This window comes from Caretta caretta, chromosome 13 (assembly GCF_965140235.1).
Source record: "Caretta caretta isolate rCarCar2 chromosome 13, rCarCar1.hap1, whole genome shotgun sequence".
NCBI lineage: Eukaryota > Metazoa > Chordata > Testudines > Cheloniidae > Caretta > Caretta caretta.
Genome location: NC_134218.1, coordinates 19,781,199 through 19,801,133, shown reverse-complemented (window position 1 = coordinate 19,801,133; position 19,935 = coordinate 19,781,199). Strand labels below are relative to the sequence as shown.

At 50.4% G+C, this 19,935-nt stretch overlaps 1 protein-coding gene across 2 annotated transcripts; it reads right to left on the bottom strand.

Moving 5' to 3' along the window:
• Window positions 1-982: 982 nt before the first annotated feature.
• R3HDML (R3H domain containing like) lies at window positions 983-14,821 on the bottom strand. Of its 2 annotated transcripts, none has more exons than XM_048819961.2 (6): window positions 14,453-14,821; window positions 13,478-13,780; window positions 6,829-6,947; window positions 5,411-5,543; window positions 3,092-3,207; window positions 983-1,755 (listed from the first exon to the last, which is right to left on the bottom strand). In XM_048819961.2, exons 2-6 carry the CDS (start codon window positions 13,736-13,738, stop codon window positions 1,623-1,625), a joined length of 762 nt encoding a protein of 253 aa, XP_048675918.1. In that variant the 5' UTR covers window positions 13,739-13,780; window positions 14,453-14,821; the 3' UTR covers window positions 983-1,622. The 2 variants fall into 2 exon arrangements, with proteins under 2 accessions (XP_048675918.1, XP_048675917.1); XM_048819960.2 differs by having other exon boundaries at window positions 13,478-13,845; window positions 14,453-14,820.
• Between the last annotated feature and the right edge of the window lie 5,114 nt (window positions 14,822-19,935).

The following is a 19,935-nucleotide window of genomic DNA, read 5'->3' as shown; positions in this document are numbered from 1 at the left end:
CTCCCGCCCCCCACTCCACCCCTTCCATGAGGCTCCGCCCCTTCCCCACCTCTTTCCACCCCCACTCCAATTCCTTCCCCAAATCCGCGCCCCAGTCCCGCCTCTTCCCCGAGTGTGCCACGTTTCTGCTCCTCCTCCTCCCTCCCGGAGCATGCTAACGCTGCCAAACAGATGTTTGGTGGCGGCGAGGCGGGAAATGCTGGGAGGTAGGCGGAGGAGCAGGGGACATGGCGTGCTCAGGGGAGGGGGAGGAGGAGGAGGAGGAGGTGGGACAGGGGTAGAAGGAGCTTGGATGCCAGTGGGTGCAGAGCACCCACTAATTTTTTCCCCGTGGGTGCTCCAGCCCCGGAGAACCCACAGCGTTGGTGCCTATGCCTCCCTGACCCAACCAAATGGGCAAATTGGCCAATTTCACGCATTTGGGCCTTTGGGTCAGATAAATTCATGGGCAGGGCAGAGGGGGGTATGCCAGCCGGCAAGAAACTATGCCTACTCTGTGTGGACTTCCTGGGCTTTCTTCCCAGCAAAGCAGCCCCGTATCCTCTCCCCCATCTAGCTGTAGTAGCCCAATGAGAGACTTCAGGAAAGAATCTCACTTTTGACTCAGGGGTGATTTGACCTCACTGCAATACCCTCCTTCCCCCACAAGGTGGAGCAAATTACGCAAGCATTTCCACATGGGAGCTGCAGCAGCCACCTTTGGCAATAGAGCTGGTGGGGGTTAGCAAAAGGAAATGCCCCAGCTGCAGGTTTGTGGCTGGCTTCCCCGCATGTGTGTGGCTGGAGATACTCTGCCCCTGGCCCCCCCAGCCCTCCCCTCATGGAAGAACAGCTGTATCTCTGCCAGGGCTGCCAGCACCATCTGGGCTACGATAAATGGCATCTCGCTCCAAAGAGGACAACGAAGCCTAGGGGGTTTGCTCTGTGTTGCAAGGGCGCGTTTTCTGGTGACGGGCCAGCAGCAGAGACAGGCACAAACACCTTGGGCCCAAGACTTTTATTGTAAAGTTCTGACAAAGAGGCTTATTGTTGGCGGGGGGAATGAATGTGGAGCCACTGACAAGGGAGGCCGTGGGTGCGCAGCGTCCTCCCCACTGCTTGCTCAGCCCCGAGTCCCAGCTCTTCCCTGGACCCTCAGTGATGGGGGACGCTCAGAGGAAAGCCTGAGCATTATTTACATCAATCATCTGCCTTACTCGTGAGCTGGGGGGAGGGGGCGCCACAGAGCTGGGAAAAGGACAGACATCCCACTACGACTGCTACCCTGGGAACCTACCCGCACCTACTGCCCTCAGAGGAACACCACCCCACGCGCTCCCTCGGGAGCTGTGTAGCACAGAGACAAAGTGACAGCTCAGCCATTCCCTACACAGCATTAGGGGAATGGGCTACAGCTGGGATAGAATAGAATAACCATAGGGAAAGACACTGCCAGCTCTTCAGAGCCGTTACTGACTAAAGCTTCCTAAATGCAGCTGAGGGGTTCAGGGGAAGCAGCCTGGAATGTCACCGTTATAAATAATTCTCCTAGTTTACACAACATTGTACACGGCATTTCCCACGCTCTTCTGTCGTCAGCTGCGGCTCCGCTTCTCCAGCCGCCGGGAAGAGCTCGCGGAGCCTCAGAACCAGCTCACTTTGTTGGATTTGAGTCCTGTGAAGCACATGTTGTTGCTGCAGACGCCACCGTAACTGGGTGGGCAGGCCGAGCACGGTCTCCCCACCTTGTAAGGAGCTTCTCCTATCCAGTTGCCCCTGGAAAGGAAGGCATGGCATGGGAGCCGCAGCACTCTCTGGATTGTGCTTGTTTGTGCTCAGAGAACGTGTGTGTGTGTGTGTGTGTGCGCGCACATGTGTGCACACAGGCCACACTGCCCCCTACTGGATAAAGTCACATCTGTTCAACAGTGTCTGACCATGTTGCCCTCTAGTGCTGTAGACTATAGGTGCGATGAACTGTAATACCATTGCAGCCCAGGGAGATTCTTTACCTCAAAATGGGAGAGGTCTGTACTTTTGAAGCAGAAGAATCCTGGGCTCTGTATCCCCAGTGAGCAGCCAGGAAGTCTGTTCAGCTGGCGATGCATGTGATAAAACAAGTGACTGCAAATAGCACTTGTTATGATCGATAACTTCCCAGCTGGGGGCGCTACAGTCTGATCGAATGTTTGTCTGGAGGGTAACTCGATTTTCAGGGAGTGCTTGATGGGAGAGGACAATACACATGGAGGAAGGAATAAAGCCAGAATGTTGCACTGTCTTGGCTCTCTCTGTAAAGAGTCCTAAACAAGCATCACAATGCCCTGTGCACGTGCAATCTGGTCAGTGTGTCTCTGTGTCTGTTTGCACGTGCGTGCATGCAACAGTGTGAGTGTGCATCTGTTTACTGACATGGGGGGGTGAAGGAGTTTCAACTCTGGATCACTGGGCTAAGGTGAAGCTGGACACACACTGAGTCTAACTCAAGCTCAAATTACTAAGGTACCTCCACTGTCCCAGCAGCATACCAGTGTAGGATGGCTCATGTCCAGCCCCGCTGGTGCCCAGGGAGTCACAGCTGCATAGGGAAAAAGTTACCTGAGGCTGATTAGCAAGAATGTTTTGCATCATGGTCAGTGCTTGCAGCTCTGGCTTTCCCCAGGGGGACTCTGTATGCATGTATTTCCTAAGCGCCTTTGAGGCAAAAGAAAACACTCTCTAGGGCTAATCCAGGCACCAGAGGAGAGCCCAGACTGAGCAAAAGCTGAGAGCAATAAGAGTGTGGGTTACGCTATCTACTGGCTGGGCTGGGGCAACTCATTTGCTGCCGAGCCAGGATGTTCAACACATGGTGGGGCACTGTATTTGTGAGCACACCGGTAAGGCTGAGAGAATTCCCAGCTCCCATTTTGCCTCCCCTCCTGCAGGGGTCCCTCAGGCAAACCAAGAGCAGGTTGAGATGGAACCTGATCCACAGGGCAAGCTCGTTATGTGAACGGCAAAATCAGGCAGGTGTGTTGGGAGAGGGGAGGCAGCGCTCACTAACCCCCAGCTCCCATCCTCTCTCTGAAGTTGCCTGTGGTCAGGGAGAACCTTTCCTTAGCTCACTTACTTGATGGCATAGTTGCACACTAAATACACCGCCTGCCGCCACGTGGTGCCCCACACGTTCATGTTGGTGCAGGTGTTGATGGCACAGCCAATTTTGTTGGAGGAGGCCCACACCATCTGCATCAGAGACAGTCAAACAGAAGCTATCAGGATTGTGCGGCCTACACCAAAGCAGAAATATCAGAGGTGGAGAACCATGGAGCCTGCCAAGCAGAGGCAAATGGACCTCTGTTTATTCTACAGAGAATAAAAACACCCCCACTTGATTGTCTTGGTGGATGCCTACTGCTGCGTCTGCCTTGTGCTTTGCTGACCGATTGTTTTCCGGCCAAATGACTTCCTTTCTGTGGGCACAATTCATGCCTGCAATATTGATACCTGCCTTGTCACACTTTAGGTTGAAATGAGCTGCTCAAATCTGAGTATTTGCTTCCCTAATTACAGGTACACATCAAACAGAAGAGCAAGGACTTGGCAATGCCCGCACTGCAGGATTGTACCCACAAAAAAGGGGTACAGCCTCAGCCCTTTTGAATACATATCCCATTGGGAGAGCCTTGTGCATGGACGTCTTCACACACTGATCAGAACTAGGAAAACCATCCAACTTGCTCAGGTCATTGAATTGAACTTTTCATAAAAAGCAGTTGTTATTTTTCGAGTTCACTCCCAGATTCCCTAAAGCCACTATCCAGACGGTGCTTAAGTGTCAACAATAACAACAGCTGCACGGGGACTGAGCCATATTCAAGCTCTCAGACAAGTCAGGAGGAAAGGGGATGAAAAGTCTGTGTAAGTGGCAGACACCCATGGAAACACTGGCCTGGGGATTGCCAGGAGCGAAGCAGACTGAGAAGAGCAGTGAGCCATACGGCGCACTGTTAATTAAAGGGTAGAAATGCTTTGCCACAAACCATAGAAGTAAAGGAACATTTTCCACCTTGTGCTGGCGGCGCTCCTCCTGGATGTGCTCTGGGGGATGAGGGAGCCGTATTTCATGAGCAGCCAGACGTTTCTGCACACTAAATAGCCGCTCTGTTGTGAAGGAGCTGATTCATGATCAGCAAGGCAGGAAGGGGCTCCCCCCCCCGTTTTGGAGACTTCGAGGGGCTACTGGTGTAAAGAGGGGAAGCTGAGGCCAAATAAAAAAGGAGCATTCCAGCCCATTGGCCAAAATCTCCTGTCTGTGCTCCAGAACGTGGCGAGAAACCTCTCTGCAGATACAGCCACAGATCTTTGATGTAAACAAACTGATCCACCTCAAAGCAATGTGTGTGTTACAGGGCAGCAGCGCTGGGCGTACAACGCCGTGAATAGCTGCCTCTCATGCTGGCAAATGCTCTGCAAGGTATCCCAGGACAATACTGCTGAGGGCAGGCAGCCTGTCAGGAATGCTAACTCCTGCCTTCCTTTGGCCTTGTCTTTATGATTTAAACCAGACAGCCTCCCGGAGTTGGTCCTCCTCCTTCCATCCAGCTAGCTCAGCCGCGACAGACAACATCTCCCCGGCCGGCAGATGGAGCAGTGGAAAATGCAGGCACTGCTGCTAGGAAAAGAGCTGGTGTTTAGACGGTGTGTTTTTTAATGTGCTTGTTTGCAATGAATGTAGCGCTAGCAAAGGGGGCCAGACTGACAGCCCTGGCAAGGGACAGATCAAGGGACTCTGCTGGTTGCTTTAGGTGATATGGCTCATTGCTCTAAGAAGCTGCAGCAGCAGGATAATACCACTGATGCTCTCTGAGTCCCCATCCAGATGTGTTACAGAAGGCTCAGCAATGCCTGAACCTGCCTTCCTCAGGCCTCTCATCCTTTGCCACAAAACACAAACCTTGGTCAGTCAAAAGGACTGGCTTCCCAGGAAGTCTGCTGGGATTTTTTGCTAAATTGTAGCGGCTAGGAGTCCTCCTCATGGGCCAGGACCCCATTATGTCAGGCGCCGTACAAACACAGAGTTGCAGGGCATTCTATCCCGCCAACACAAAAGAGGATTGCCCAGACCTCCCACAGTGCAACAGAAAGCAATCTGATCCTGGTACATTACCATCTAGCTCCTCGTTTGGGCATGTCAGCATACTTACAGGTTTCAGAGGAACAGCCGTGTTAGTCTGTATTCGCAAAAAGAAAAGGAGTACTTGTGGCACCTTAGAGACTAACCAATTTATTTGAGCATGAGCTTTCGTGAGCTGATGAAGTGAGCTGTAGCTCACGAAAGCTCATGCTCAAATAAATTGGTTAGTCTCTAAGGTGCCACAAGTACTCCTTTTCTTTCAGCATACTTAGTAATACCACTACCCTGCCCCACATGACTCTGGCTTCATACCTGGGTGTAATGGCTGCAGACAGAACCACTGCATTTGGAGGGGCAGCTGGGGTTGCATTCACGAGGGTAGGGGAAGGAGTAATGCTGTTTCTCATAATACCAAGATTTCACAAGATCCACAACTGACCGGTACCTGTGGAAGATCACACATGTTATCCCCTGTTATTCCTCCACACTACCCAGACCAAGGAAGCAAACCCCAAGGAGACCTGCCAGGGCAGGCCTGTCAGAGACTTGCCCCCAGGTGCACTCATGTATGTTTGCTAGAGAGGTGCTTTGCCTTAGCTGTGTTGGAGCCATGCGAGCAGGTGCTCGCCTTGCTCCCTCAAGGACCAAGAATGGAACTGAGTTCCCAAGGGGCTGGGAGGTGACATCAGAGAGTGGAGGAGGAGGAGGCCCCTTTGTGCTCATAGTGAGTGAAATGGGGAACAGAGCAAGAGGGACAGGGGTTTGAAATGTGAGTGCAAGTTCCCCCGGGTCTCTCCAGGTGCTAAGGACTCTGGGGCAGCATAATTTTGCTCTCCTGCATTGTGAGCTGTGTTCGTGCATGCCAGGGGCATGTACAACAGTGACTCTAAAAATCTGGCCCCCTCTGGCTGCATTAAATCACTCCTTACTCCCATTAAACCCCCCTGCGTGTTGTCAGTGCAAAAAAAAAGGGGACTTTAACCAGCAAGGAGAAAACTTCTCAACTGATCCAACTCACACATCGACTCATTTATCTCTGGATGCTTTCATCTTTATTTCTTGCCACATTCACTAATTTACCCAAAGTATTTTGTTTTTGAACTAGAGTTTTTCTCCTTCATGGCCCATCCCCTGCTCCAGTTGCATCCTGCAAAGGCTCTAAATACAAATCTCTTCACTAACACCAACAGGAACATGGCTCTGGTCCAGTGGGTTTCTCTGAATATTAATGGACTCTTTCTGCTACCGACAGCTGAGTGGCTCAAGGTCTGCAGATCAAGCTGAGACGTGCCCTTCAGATTCCATTCTGTGGTAAGTCACACTCCTCCCCAAACAAAGGTGGAGCGTTTTCTCTAGGCTGTGACTCAGACTCACTGCCTGTGCGATGGATTCAGCTGCACCTCCTTAGAGCAACAGTGAACCTGGCCCAGACTCGTTTTGTCTGTCCTGGGCTTGTCCCTTGCTCCCTTGGAACTACACCTCACTCCCCCTGCTGCTTTCTTTCATTTAGCTCTCAGTGGAGCAAGGTGCTACTGAGTGTGAATTAGGGGTGACAACCGGGTCCTAAATAACAAAGCTGCTAATAATGATGTCCATAGAAATAGATCAAATTTTGTTTTAGGCAGGGTTCTAACGAAACTCCCCAGTTCCTCCTGTGTCTGCAGAGAATGAGGACTTTGACCTCATTTGATGCAACATGCATGATCAGAGCACGGCTGTGGATCACTTACCTGCCAGAGTGAATGGAGAGGTTCTGACCAATGTATCTCATCAGCTGTGGCGGCCCATGGTCCCATATGCACTGTACGGCCCAGGCTTCAGCAGACTTGGCTAGTCTCTTGTCCCACACCTAAGTGAGGGAAAAAAGAAATGGTGCAACAACATATGTCATTAGGCTACGGCCCAGAGCAGGAAAGAGTGACTCATTCCCTGAAAAAATGAAAGAGAACCATTTAACCATGACATGTGTACAGGGGAACCACCTTAGAATCCAAGAAAGCTGGCCTGGAAAGGACCCTTAGGTTACTGCATTATGCAGAGCACTTCCCTACATCATTCCTACTCGTGTTTGTACTCGTTCGGAGAGGAGCAGTGGGCTTGCAGCTAAAGCCCAGGACTAGGCATCAGGAGGCCTGTCCTCTGTCCTCTGCTCTGCCATTGACACACCGGGTGACAATGAGTGAGTCACTTCCTGCTCTGTGCCTCACTTGCTTTATCTGTTGAATGGGTCTGGAGTTACTGAGCAGGGCAACTGTGAGACTAAACTCCCTGGTGTTTGGAAGTTGCCTTGAGATCCTCAAATGGATGTCACTATAGAAAGGCAAAGTATTATCTTTATATTGTTATCATCACCATCTCTCCCGGCGTTGCTGCTTCAGCCACCTCCTTTATTGTCTCTCCTAAGGCCTAATCACCCTCACAGATTGAAAATGTTTCCTAGCATCCATCACAAAGTGTCAGGTACCCCGTCTTATCTGAGAGCATGAAATACAGCCTAAGCAGTGTCTGCATCAGGCCTGATGTGAAGGTCTGGTGACCCTTTAGCTCTGCTGGGCTCTGTGGCACATGGGTCAGGAGTCCAGGTCCCCTCCCCCGATTGAGCTTTGGGATTGAAGCCCCTGAATTTCACCTGTGTTTCTAAATAATGGGCCTGGTCTGTGGTACTTTTCAACAAACCCTGCCTGATGTTCAGCTTTGGGCAAAACCAAAGGATGGAGGTTTTCTAAAAACCAGCTGGTCAGAGAGTCATAGGGTGTGTCTACACTGCAGTGTAAGGCCACGGTTCAGACTCAGGCTCAAGCCCAACCCCCTTCTGTCTACACACAAATCTCACTAACCCAGGTCTCAGATTAGGGTCCTGGGACCCCCCACCCGTGGAGGGTCCGAGCATTAGTCAAGTCAGGACCTCGGGTTCAATTCCCATTGCTTTGTAGTGAAGACGCAGCCGCACTGGACTCATGCGCTGGAAGCCGGCCAATCATATTCCACAATCCCGCTGGCTGACTTTCTTTGTCCTCTGGACAGTCAAGTTTTCCCACATTACACCATGAGCAAAGGGCTAGAACGGCCTTATTTTGGGAAGCACTTGGAAGTCTGGGATATGGGTGGTTGGACTTGGGCCCAGGTTGGGACCCAGAATTCAACTGTTCCTAACCTGGAGTTACAAATGAGTGTAGATCAAGGGTCGGCAACCTATGGCAGGGTGCCAAAGACGGCACGCAAGCCGATTTTTAATGGCATGCTGCTGCCTGCCAGGTCCCAGCCGCTGGCCCAGCTCAGCCTGCTGCTGAACCCAGGCCGGCAGCGGGCTGAACGGGGCTGGCAGCCGGGACCTCGGCAGGGAACAGCGTGTCATTAAAAATCCTGCCTGCCCCAGCCCGCTCTTCTCTGCCCCCCCCCCAATGGGGGCAGGGTGAAGAAGCCTGGTTCTGCCGGCTGCTGCTGCAGGGCAGGCAAGTTCCCCCTCCCCTGCCTCTTCCCGCAGCATGCTGGGTTCCTGCCCCTCCTCCTCTCCCTCCCTACCACCCATCAGCTGATGGCCCTTGCGAGGGAGGGGGAGAAGCGGAGCCGCAGCGCGCTCACTGCTTCGGGGAGGAGGCGGAGAGGAGGTGGGGACAGGGCCTTGGGGAGTGGGGGTGGAATCAGGGCATATCCCCTCCAGTCCCCTGCTGTGAGCCGCTCTGTGAGCACCCCCACAACCCTAGCCCACCCCCCCCAGCCCTCTGCCCTGACCCCCGCACTCCCCTCACACACACCCAGCCCTCTGCCCTGATCCCTGCAGCCCCCACAACCGCAGCCCTGACTCCAGCATCCCCCACACATACCCAGCCCCCCCACACCCCATGCCCTGACTCCTGCACCCTCCTCACATGCCCCTAGCCCCCTGCCCTGACTCCTGCACCCCCCACACACCCACAGCCCCCACATACCCCATACCCTAACTCTTGCACCCCCACATTCCCACCCCCACCCTGAGCACCAAACGGGAGCTCCTACACCCCCACCCCACATTCCCACCTGCACCCCTCGCACCAAATGGGAGCAGCCCAGGTAATCACTCCACACCCAAACCTCCTGCCCCAACCCTGAGCCCCTTCCCTCATTCTAGCTCCTGGCCAGACCCTACACCCCACCCCCAGCCTGCTCCTTCACCCCCAGTCCTGTACTCAGTGCACTCCCACCCTCATCTCAGTGCAGAGAGAGAGGAAGAGAATGGGCTAGAACCAGGGAGACGGTAGGTACCCACTCTATGTGGGTAGGGCTGGGATCCCGAACTGGCAGCGGGCTGAGTGGGGCCGGCAGCTGGGACCTTGGCTGGCAGGAGCCGGTGGATGGAATCCCAGACCAGCAGCGAGCTGAGTGGCAGTGGGCTGAGCCGCTCAGCCCACTGCCTGTCTGGGGTCCCGGCTGACTGCCCCGCTCAGCCCACTGCTGGTCTGGGGTCCTGGCTGATGGCCCCGCTCAGCCCACTGCCTGTCTGGGGTCCCGGCTGACTGCCCCGCTCAGCCCACTGCTGGTCTGGGGTCCTGGCTGATGGCCCCGCTCAGCCCACTGCCGGTCTGGGGTCCCGGCTGCCAGGCCCTTGCCAGCCGGGGTCCCAGCCACAGGCCCCACTCAGCCCGCTGCCAGCCTAGGTGAATGGAACCCCAGGCCGGCAGTAGGCTGAGCAGGCTGGCTGTGTAAGATCAGCATTTTAATTTAGTTTTAAATGAAGCTTCTTAAACATTTTGAAAAACCTTGTTTACTTTACATACGACAATAGTTTAGTTATATAATATATAGACTTATAGAGAGAGACCTTCTAAAAAATGTTAAAATGTATTACTGGCATGCGAAACCTTAAATTAAAGTGAATAAATGAAGACTTGGCACACCACTTCTGAAAAGTTGCCGACCTCTGGTGTAGATGCTCAAGAACTTGGTTAACAAACCCAGGGTCTGTTACCTCAAGTTGTATTTACTCGGGGTTACACTGCAGTGTAGACATACCCAGAGACTCCAGCCAGCTGGTATATAGCTCATGCAGTCTTTCTCATGGGTTCTGCCCTATAGACCGTTTTCCAGTGCCTTGTCCAGCCAACTTTTAAGAGTACCAGGGAGATGTGCCACAGCCCAATACATCCCACACCTGTAATTTGGACCAGGGGAAATTCAGCTGGTTTCTGACACCATTACGAACATTTCACTAATTCAGAGGCAATAAGCCCATGAAAGCTCCCCTCCCCCATTGCAGTGACATGCATGGCCATTTGCTGGGTGGGCACTGAACGGAGACTCAGAGATTTTAACAGCTGAACCCCTGCTCTCCTCTCTGCTCTGCGATGCAGGCTGCAGCAGTGGTTCCAGCTTCATTTTCTGTCATTGCCTCCATAACACGTGTGGACAGCTGAAAATCCAGGACCCAGTGTAGGGGACTTACAAGTTAGGGCACATGGGTCCTCCTGCCTGGAAGCAGGAAGCCAACCCCAAAGGGAGAAAAGATGGGAGTGACAAGAAATACTGAACTTGTAGCTTGTGGTAGACAACAGAAGGAAGGCTCCTGTATCACCCATTGTCCTCAGACATCTCAGAATCACCATCAGGATCACAGGGCAGAGGCTACAGAGTGAGCCAATTTTGGCCACCACTGGGCAACAGATTCCCAATAGGCCAATTCTGGATTTCACTGGGTAGGGGATACCGTGAGTTGATTCTGGGTGTCACTAGGTGGGTGACACACAAAGGGTCAGCTCTCAGTGCCAGTGGGTAAAGGACATAAGTTGGCTCCAACAGAAAGGGGCATTATGGGTGGCCTCTAGATGTTGATACATAAGGGATACACGATAGTTCTGCTTGTGTGGTTCTCAGACTGGATCAAACTTGCCTGTGTGGGAGTCTGTGCTTCACACATGCTTGTCCTAAACTAGTAGCTTCCAAAATCAGACCAGTGCCTTTCCTTTTCTCTCCCAGGCATGACTGGGGCTTGTCTCCAAAGCAGTTCAAGGTGAGTGAGGACAAAGAAAACAGCTGCTCTAAGCCGTTAATAACAAAGGGACTGTGGTTGTGATACTGGTACTTAGCTGATGGATGCTGTTACACACCTACAGCAGGAAGCTCTAGCTCTGGAGCTGGGTGTGAGGTGCCTTTTATCTCTGTAACTCTGACTCCTATTGTACCTTCAGAAAATGGGCCCTAATTCTCAGAAGTGCTGATATCAATGGGAGCTGGAGGTGCTTCAGCACCTTTGCAAATTAGGCCTCTAGTTATCTCCAGGCATCACTTGCTGGGTCAGACCTGTGTGGATGGTGTGTGAATTAGACTGCAAGCCCCTGGAGGCTGAGGACAGGTCTTCTTCTGTGTATGTACAGCACCAATCATGCTGTCAGCACTTAACAAACATTAACAATAGCAAAGCCGAGCAGGAGTAGAAATGACCAACAATTGCTTTGCCAGGCCCCCGGGGAAAGGATGGTACATTTCCACATGGGGCAGATAACCCCAGCAGATAGCGTTGTTGTTTGGGCAGCACTGGTGGAAGTGGCCTGGGGCAGATCTCCCTAGGTGCACACAAACAGGGCTTCTCTTTCCATTTTAGGGGGTATGTCAGTTCCTGGTTTGCAGCAGACGACGTTTGGTTTTGCCAGGATTCTAGAGTGGAACCAAGCACAGGCCTGGTCATGGGAGGTGCTGACTCCCACTGACTTCAGAGGGTTAAAGATGCCAGCGCTCTGCAGAATCAGGCCCATAGGAGGTCTCTTTTCTGTCTGTTGTTGACGATTTTCCAGCAGATCCCCAGTGCCCATCTCCAGAGCATTGAATGGAACCTAGAGCTTGGTGCTTTCCCTACAGAGTATCTGTCAGCAGCTGGAGTTTCTCAAGCAAACACAGCTGCACTTTTCTCTTCAAGGGCCTAATCCAAAGCCCGCTGAAGTCAGTGGACAGACACCCACTGGACAGACTTCAATGGGCTTTGGATCAGAACCCTGGTTATTTTTTATTCATGCTTTTTAGTTACTGCAGGTTTCTACTCTGACCTTTTTTGGACACATGAGTAAGAAAAGAAAAGGCACAAAACCAACAGACTCAGCGGTTAGCATTAGCTACTGAGTTAGCAATCAGTGTGCCAGGAATTGCATAAGGAAAGCAAGCCAGGGCTTCCCGGAAGATGCTGTGAAATATCAGTTACCTTCATTGGACTCACCACCTCCCCGGCCCCAACCGCTGCACTCAGAGCTGCTAGCTGGGGAAATCAATGTGATGTGGCAGCCTTTCATCTTCTCACATCTTCTCTGCTGACAGCAAATAGCAGCTACTACAATTATCATGAACAAAGAGCTCACTGAGTTCAGAAAGGCTGTCTCCACGGGGCCCTGCAGGCTGCATGGTACCGGCTGATGCAGCGCTCAGCCACTCACATAAGGATCCCTCCCTTAGCTCTTCACTTTTTCCTTTGTGAAATAAGCTCTATACCAAGTGGGCCCCTCCCTGTCTGCAGGTCTAGCCCCCCCGCCCCCTTCCAGGTGCCCACAGTCTGCAGCGGGGTGGAAACAGCTGACTAATTAGGGCTTGTCTAACACAGAGGTTGCATTGGTTTAACTAAAAGGAGGATGCTGTCCTGGCATAACTCTGCGTGAACCTGGCCTGTGTTGGTTTGATTTGTACCTGTTACCTTACAGACATAAGCTGAACTGATATAAGCCAATGTCATAGTGTTTACACACAGAGCTGCATCGCTTTAGCATCACACCCTTAGTTAAATGGGTGCAACGTTGTGTGTAGACCAGAGGGAGAAATATACGAAGAGGTGGAGCTTCGATGAACAAACGGATCCAGAGGCCACTGCTAGTACTGGGGGCTAATGCTGGCATATACTGTACTGAACCGACGGGCACTGCCTGGCTGGGTGTAACATGTGACAGGCAAGCTCTGTACTCACTAAAGGGCTTTAGATCCCCCTTCCCCTTCCTCATTCAGGTCCCTCCTAGATACTCTGCTGTCTCACAAGAAGTAATCGTAGAAAACAAAAGAAGCCCAACTTAATAGCACCCAGGGTGGGTTTAACTTCCCTGCACCCTCTCCCCTCCCCACCCCAACTCTGATGACTCTTGCTTGTGTCAGGTTTGACTTTGGGTAGGAAGCGCATTGGAACCGGGGCTGTGACTCTGCACGCTGCTGTGCAGTGCCTAGCACACAGCTTGTTGCTGAGAAATAACAGATCACAACAATACATTGCCAGTGCCGGAGCATGGCATCCGCTCTGCTGGTGTAACGGGCTCCATTCTGCAGCTCTGCAGTTTTTGCTTTGTACCCACTTCCTCAGCAGATGGTGCTAAGGCATTAAACCTGCCCTTGACCCCACGATCATTCCTTCTCCCTTCAGGAAGCATGGCAAAAACTCACCATATACTCCATGTTGGCAGCTGATGGAGACACCTGTGCCCGCACTTGGTTGTGGTAGTCCAAAAGAGCGCTCATGTCCCGCGGAGAGATGTATCGCTTTCGGCGACTCCTTGGCACCCCGAGGCCAGACACCAAGCCAGCCTGTGTGTGGCTGGAGGGGTACAGGAGCTCGGTGGCATTGGGCAGCACAAAAGAGCTCGATTTTGGTATAATCCAGACGACCAAGCCAGTGAAATACAGGTGCATGTGCAATAAAGTCATTTTAGGTTGTTGTTTTGTTTATTTTTTTTTTGCAACTGTCTACTGTCAAATGAAACAAAACAAAAAGAAATGAAAAAATAAGGCAAATCTTCTTTCTGATTGTGTATCTAAAAAAGGAGACAATAGAGGCACCATTTACTTTTGCATTTCACATGAAAATTCCACCTCCCCAAAGATCATGGAAATAGTTTTTCCAGGTTGAAAAACAAAACAAAAATAAAACACTGACAGATGCTTTTCCACAAGCAAACTACATTTAAAAAGAAAGTCTCTTTAATAAGCTGGATTTCCTGCTCATAGAAAGAATGAATTCCCTGGGACCAGCTGTGAAATCTGCAGAAAGTTGTTTTTGTTTTTTTTTAATTTGAGTGAAAAAACTTCCCCAAATTTTTCGCTTTTCACAAACCCAGGCTAATGAATTACATGATGCTACGCTAGCTTAAGGTTCCAGCCCCTCTGATTTCACAGGCTTTTGGTACGTTGAGCAAATCCCTCAAAAAACCTGAAATCTTACTCAGACAAAGAAACAAACGGCAAGTTCTAAAAGGATCAGTGAGAGAGTCTAAATAATCTTTTTCTTTGGGGAAGCAAAATCAACCACTTCAAAACCAAGATTTAAAAAAATCTCTTTCTTTTTTTTAGTCAATGCACCTTCTACCATCAGTGAAAGACATTCCCCAAAGAAGCTGAGAGGACATTTCCCAGACTACATACCTTGAGGACTGAGCCAAGAACAGCTGAGAAATGTTCGCTGCTGCAGCAACAGACTGGGAGCTTGACCTTTGCAAACAACCTGCTCAGGCACATGTGGCAGAGAGATTTAACCTAGCCAAGTTCTAGGAGCCTTTGATAGCATCTGACGCAAAATCTACTTCTTAACTCTTCCTCCGGGGAATGTCCTACAGTTTGAAAAGTGCTCTGCTAGGCAATTTATGGACTTTTCCCTGTGTACACACAGCCCAGCTCTGCCGAGTTCTCTGCTTGTTGTGAGTGGTGTGTATTATGAACCCGGTAAGGCAGCAAACAGTATAAAATTAATATCCTGGGGCCTATTTTATCAGAGTCAAACATGGCTTCTCTTTAGCTGCAATATGCATGTGGGACCCTTGTACTGTGCTTGTGAGACATCTACAAATAGACATTTCCAGAGACCTCACCTCCCTCCAAAGGACTTTGGTAGTAAATTTGCCTTAATTTTGAAAGGGGTAGAGGGGCACATATTTTGCCCTGGTGAGTCGACCCTGTTGGCAGCTCTCTGGGAATCTGAGGGCTCCTCGTAACTGGTGTGAAATGGAGCAGAATGCAGCATTCTGTCCTCACTCCTGTGGAAGGGTGCCCAGAAGAGACCGTGAGTTCCAGCCTGCAGCACTCTATCTTGAATTGAGCAAATGGGCATCCCAATCTGCTACCTTGGCAAACCTTCTCTCCCTATGAGTGACAGGGCCATGTTGGAGAGCACTTTTCCTGGGCTGTTCTCTGGCCACCCTGGTGTTCAGAGCCAGCTGCTTCCTAGGTACTGATCAGAGTGTCTTATAGATTTGAGGTAGGATGGAAATGAATCCATGCCAGTGATAATGGCCTAATCACGGTGTCCCAGGTGGAAGGGAAAGGGCTTTTTTCTGCTGAACCCTGACATTCATCCAGCTTAACAGAAGTTTAGATCTCCATCTTAGTTAGATGAAACCACTGTATAAATCAGGTCTGAGAGCCTCACACATGCTTTCCTATAACAGAGTGAATGGTAACAGTTCCCTGGGACTGGATGAATTACTACAGGCCAGGAAAGTTTGACATGCTTTCTTCCTCTTCTCTTTATACAGAATCAGGCTGTATTTTTTGAACTGTGTTGAGATTTGTTGCTATTATTTCACACAGAGTTGGCGTTATCAGACAGTGCAGTACATATTGTATGGGGACTCCATGTTCAGCCAGCTTTGCACATAGTTGAATAGGCCCACCGAACTAGACACGCAGCCCGTTTTATTGCATAGCCTTGGCATTTGCACAAGTATGACGTGCACACACGTACAGGTCTGTGCACACAAACAGGACAGGAGGGAGTACCCAGATTTGCAGGTGCATATGCAGACATGGGTGTGCAAAACAGAAGCTGGGACTGAAAATTTGGCCCATTCTGTGCAGGGGAAAATGGGATCTGTAGACGCTCCGTTGCTTGAGACATTGAAGAATGGACTCAGGCATGCACATGAGAGCGTACTGTCCCCTGGGATAGGCTAGATGGACCCCAATAGTGCTTCCTCGGGGGGACATGGATCAGTGTTCACGTCACACTCCATCAGTACCTGGCCCAAGCTGGGGAAGCTAATGATTCAATCAGTGGACCAGGTGTGCATTGCATAAATTAACAATGCTTCAAAATCTCATAGAAGGAGCTACATCCTCCCCTTCCTCCAATCAGCCAGAATCACAATGACTTGAGAAGGGAACAGGTATAGGTGGATATTGGTGCAGAGGTTTCAGAAACCCATTTAAGCAAAGGCACACACAAAAAGCTGGCTGTCGCCCTATAGATGGCACCAGGTCTCTAGCAGCAGAAGTGAATCTCACTGCAGTGGGCCATCCAAGGAGGCAGTCTCCAGCCCCCATAGTTGATCTCGAAGGCTATGCAATATCACATACCTCCAAGTCATGGGTAATAATACAGGCCTTTCAATATGGCAGGGGTAGCCGAAGTGCAGCCTGCAGCTACATGTGTCCCACAGAACTTTACAATGCACCTCACACGCTTGGCTTCTCCATGGAAGATGTGGCCCATGTAGCCCACATTTCCCAGCATCACTACTCTATCTTGATCTCACCTGTAGCCTTCGATAGCCTGCATCTCAGAACGAAAGATGAGGGCAGCTTCATTCTGTACATGTTGGGCTCCGGGTAAGAGACCATTGGGTGCAACCAGACACTGGGCAAAGTTGAAGCACCCCGGCAGTATAGGATGATCTGAGCCTACCAGAATCAATGATGACATCTCTGCTTGGACTGGAGTCAGCTAGTCTAGAGGAAGATGGTGGTAAATGGCTGAGATTGGACTGGAGTGAGAACAGCAACAGAAATTAAGTGGGGAGGGGGGCCCCTAACAAACCCACAGCCCCACTTAAGTTAAACAGCAGCCAGGAGGAAGGGGCATGGGACATGGAGCCTAATGATGCCCCAAAAGTGGGTCTGATGTGTGAAGGAAATGCAGTCCTCCTTTCCAGCCCCCCAAATCTTCCTGTGTGACTCTGTCTAATGAAATCGTCTCCTGAGACTTTTCCTGGCATCTGCTCTGGTGAAAAGTGAATCCAGCTGCCTGGCGCTCCTGGGGGTGGATGGAGAGCGCCACTGATGTGTGGTGGATGGGCCACCGACACCACACACTCCTGTTTGCTCCTTGCACAGCGGAGGGAATAAAGAGGTAGCCAGAGAGGCAGCAGAAAAACCTTCCCCCATGAGCTTCTCCTCGGGACTAATGTCATATTTCAAATGCATCCTCCAAATCAGCTCCAGACACAAAGGAAATGGCTCTGGAAACCTCCTTGCAGTTGAGTTTAGTATCTAGACCAGGAGTGTTCAGTGTGTGGCCAGAGAGGCAAACAGAGCTCACAAGCCCTGTATAATGCAGCCTGAAGCACTCAGTCGCTGCAAACACTGGGTGAGATTAAGGCTAATCTGCTGCAGGCTTTTCCTTGCTGGTGATCTCATGCAGCAGGAAGATGCAAGTCCCAGCAAAGACTGTGCTTGGCATATTTACTTTTGATGATAAATGGGTATGTAAACACACAGTCGCAATTAAGCCTTAGCCCCCAGCCAATGTTTGGGCACGACTCCTGCTCTCCTTTGAAATCCCACGTGGATGAGAGCTGTGAGCAGGGAAACAATGCTGCATCCAGCTTGATTAGAACCATCTTGATGACAGGAGGAGAGGGTGGCCTGTCTGTGCGCACTCTAAGAACAGGAATTGCAGTGGCTATTTTGCTTCAGTATGGCCAGCTCTAGATTGGAGCTGCCTGTTTGGTAATATGAAATAGCCAGTGCCATCCTTGGGCATTGGTGGTGCTACTGTTTGTTGGTGAGACCATATTTTTCAGTCCCCTGTTTCTGAAATGAGGGATAGTGACCGCTCAACATGAGCAACAATGAGGCAAGAAGTGAACAGATTGGAGGCATGAATTGGGCAAGCGAGGGACATGGACTGGGCAGACTGGCAGAAGCAGCCACCAGAGTATTCGTAAGTAGCTTTGGCATACAGAGAAAATACTGATACATAGTTGAGTGGGGGTATTAGTGTTTTCTTTAAAAAGCTCCCCCTCCCCCCACCTAGGGAGCAAACACCCATCTAACACTGTGAAAGGCAAACTTTTGCATTTGAGAAAAGAGTTTTTTGTCTCCCCGTTTGACATTTGACAGATTGAATGGGTTGGAGAGAGTGTACCAGCTGCAGCTCCCACTACCATAAAGTGAGCTAACGGTGAAAGAATCCTATGCTCAGAGACAGTTACAGGTTTTTTCTTGGGTGCAGATTGAAAGTGCTGCTTAATCAGCACTCTGATAGACAATTTAAATTCCAGGAACTGGTAGGGTTTTGTGTCTCTGCCAGGCGTAATATCCTGCAGCCTACACTGTCCTGTCTGCCAAAGCATACGGTATCTGCAGAGAGGACCTCACGGAGAGCCAAAAGGCACATGCATTCAACTGGATTCAGCAGCCACGCCAATGAATTCTCAGTTTAATGAGCATGGAGGGAAAGAAAGAGAGGAGATAAATCACTGGGTTAACAGCATTGTCTCAGACAAGATGTGCACCAATGGTTTAAATGCTGACACACATAGCAACTCGCTACATAATAATACACAATGGAGTCTGAAGATTTTCTCTCTCTCTTTCTTTCTCTCTCCATCCAGTTGTCTAATGACTTTATGAGCCACTGATCCCCATGCTACTACATGGCACTGTGCAATGCTTATCCTTGCTCTGTGGGATTGCCAGGGAGGCTCCGTCTTTGGCATCCTCGTAGATCAAAACTGCCCTGGTGTAAGAGGATGAGGTCAGTGGGATTGATCTGCCCACACCAGGGCTGAAATTGGCCCTTCTCCTCAAAGTGAAGTGCTGCCAGTGAAAGGCACCGGTGCCAGTTCTAGAAAATGTATATCTCCAAAGCATGTAAAACCTCAGCCACAGCACCTCCAACTTCCCCCACTAATGTGCCCCTCGGGCAATGGAGGGAACTTGGGCTCCAAGGCCCATTCACTTCATAGCTCTGCTCTGCCAACACGAGTACAGAGGAGTTCTGAGATGTTGCTTCCTGTCTCACTAGGAACCAGATGACGGAGACTCACCCACTCATTTCAGGCAGGTCACTAAGCCACACCAGGTCAGAGCATCTTCCAGTCACTACCACTCTGGACTAGGCTTGTTTCTCCAGAATTTCTGGGGTACGTCTTCTAAGTGGGCAGTTCCATGCACATTTGTTTAAGTGCTGCCCTGTAGGAGCTGGAAGCTCGAGAGACCATTACTAGGAACCTGATCTAACATCCAATCAAATCAGTGGAAATTATTATTATTCTTTGTTTGGATTATGGTATCACTGAAGAACACCAATCAAGGAACCAGGTCCCATGGTGCTAGGCACTGCACAGACAAATAACAAAGGCAACAGTACCTGACCTCGAGAGCTCACAATCTGCATGTCAGACAGGACACAACTGGCGGCTGAGACAAAGCTCCCATTGGAGTAGATGAGAGGGACTTCTATTTAATTCAATGGGCTTTGGATCAGATCCTGGAGCAGCCTTACCTACGTAATGTCTCTGACATGTTTCCTTTTCACTCTCACATCTCAGGCTCCCCTTTGTCACTTCTACACCATTGCTCCTAGTTCTGCTGATTTCAGACCTTCATGAGAAGCTCCAGTGACAGGAAAGAAGAGATTTCAGTAATCAGCAGATGTCTTCTGTTTATTTTGAGACAAAGGGGAGAGGTGAGGGAGAGAGAATATTTCTTTCTGGTTGGGTAAAACAATATACCCTTTCTTTATTAGACCTCTTTGTCCAGAAATTGTTAAAATTCTGTGTCTCTATAAAAATCCTGCCAACTGGAAAAATGGCTCATTTTGATGTGAATGCTGATATTAACTCCAGCTCCTGTGAAATGAAGGAAGGAAAAAAAGGGTTTATTTGATTCTTAAGAGTTTTTTTCCATCT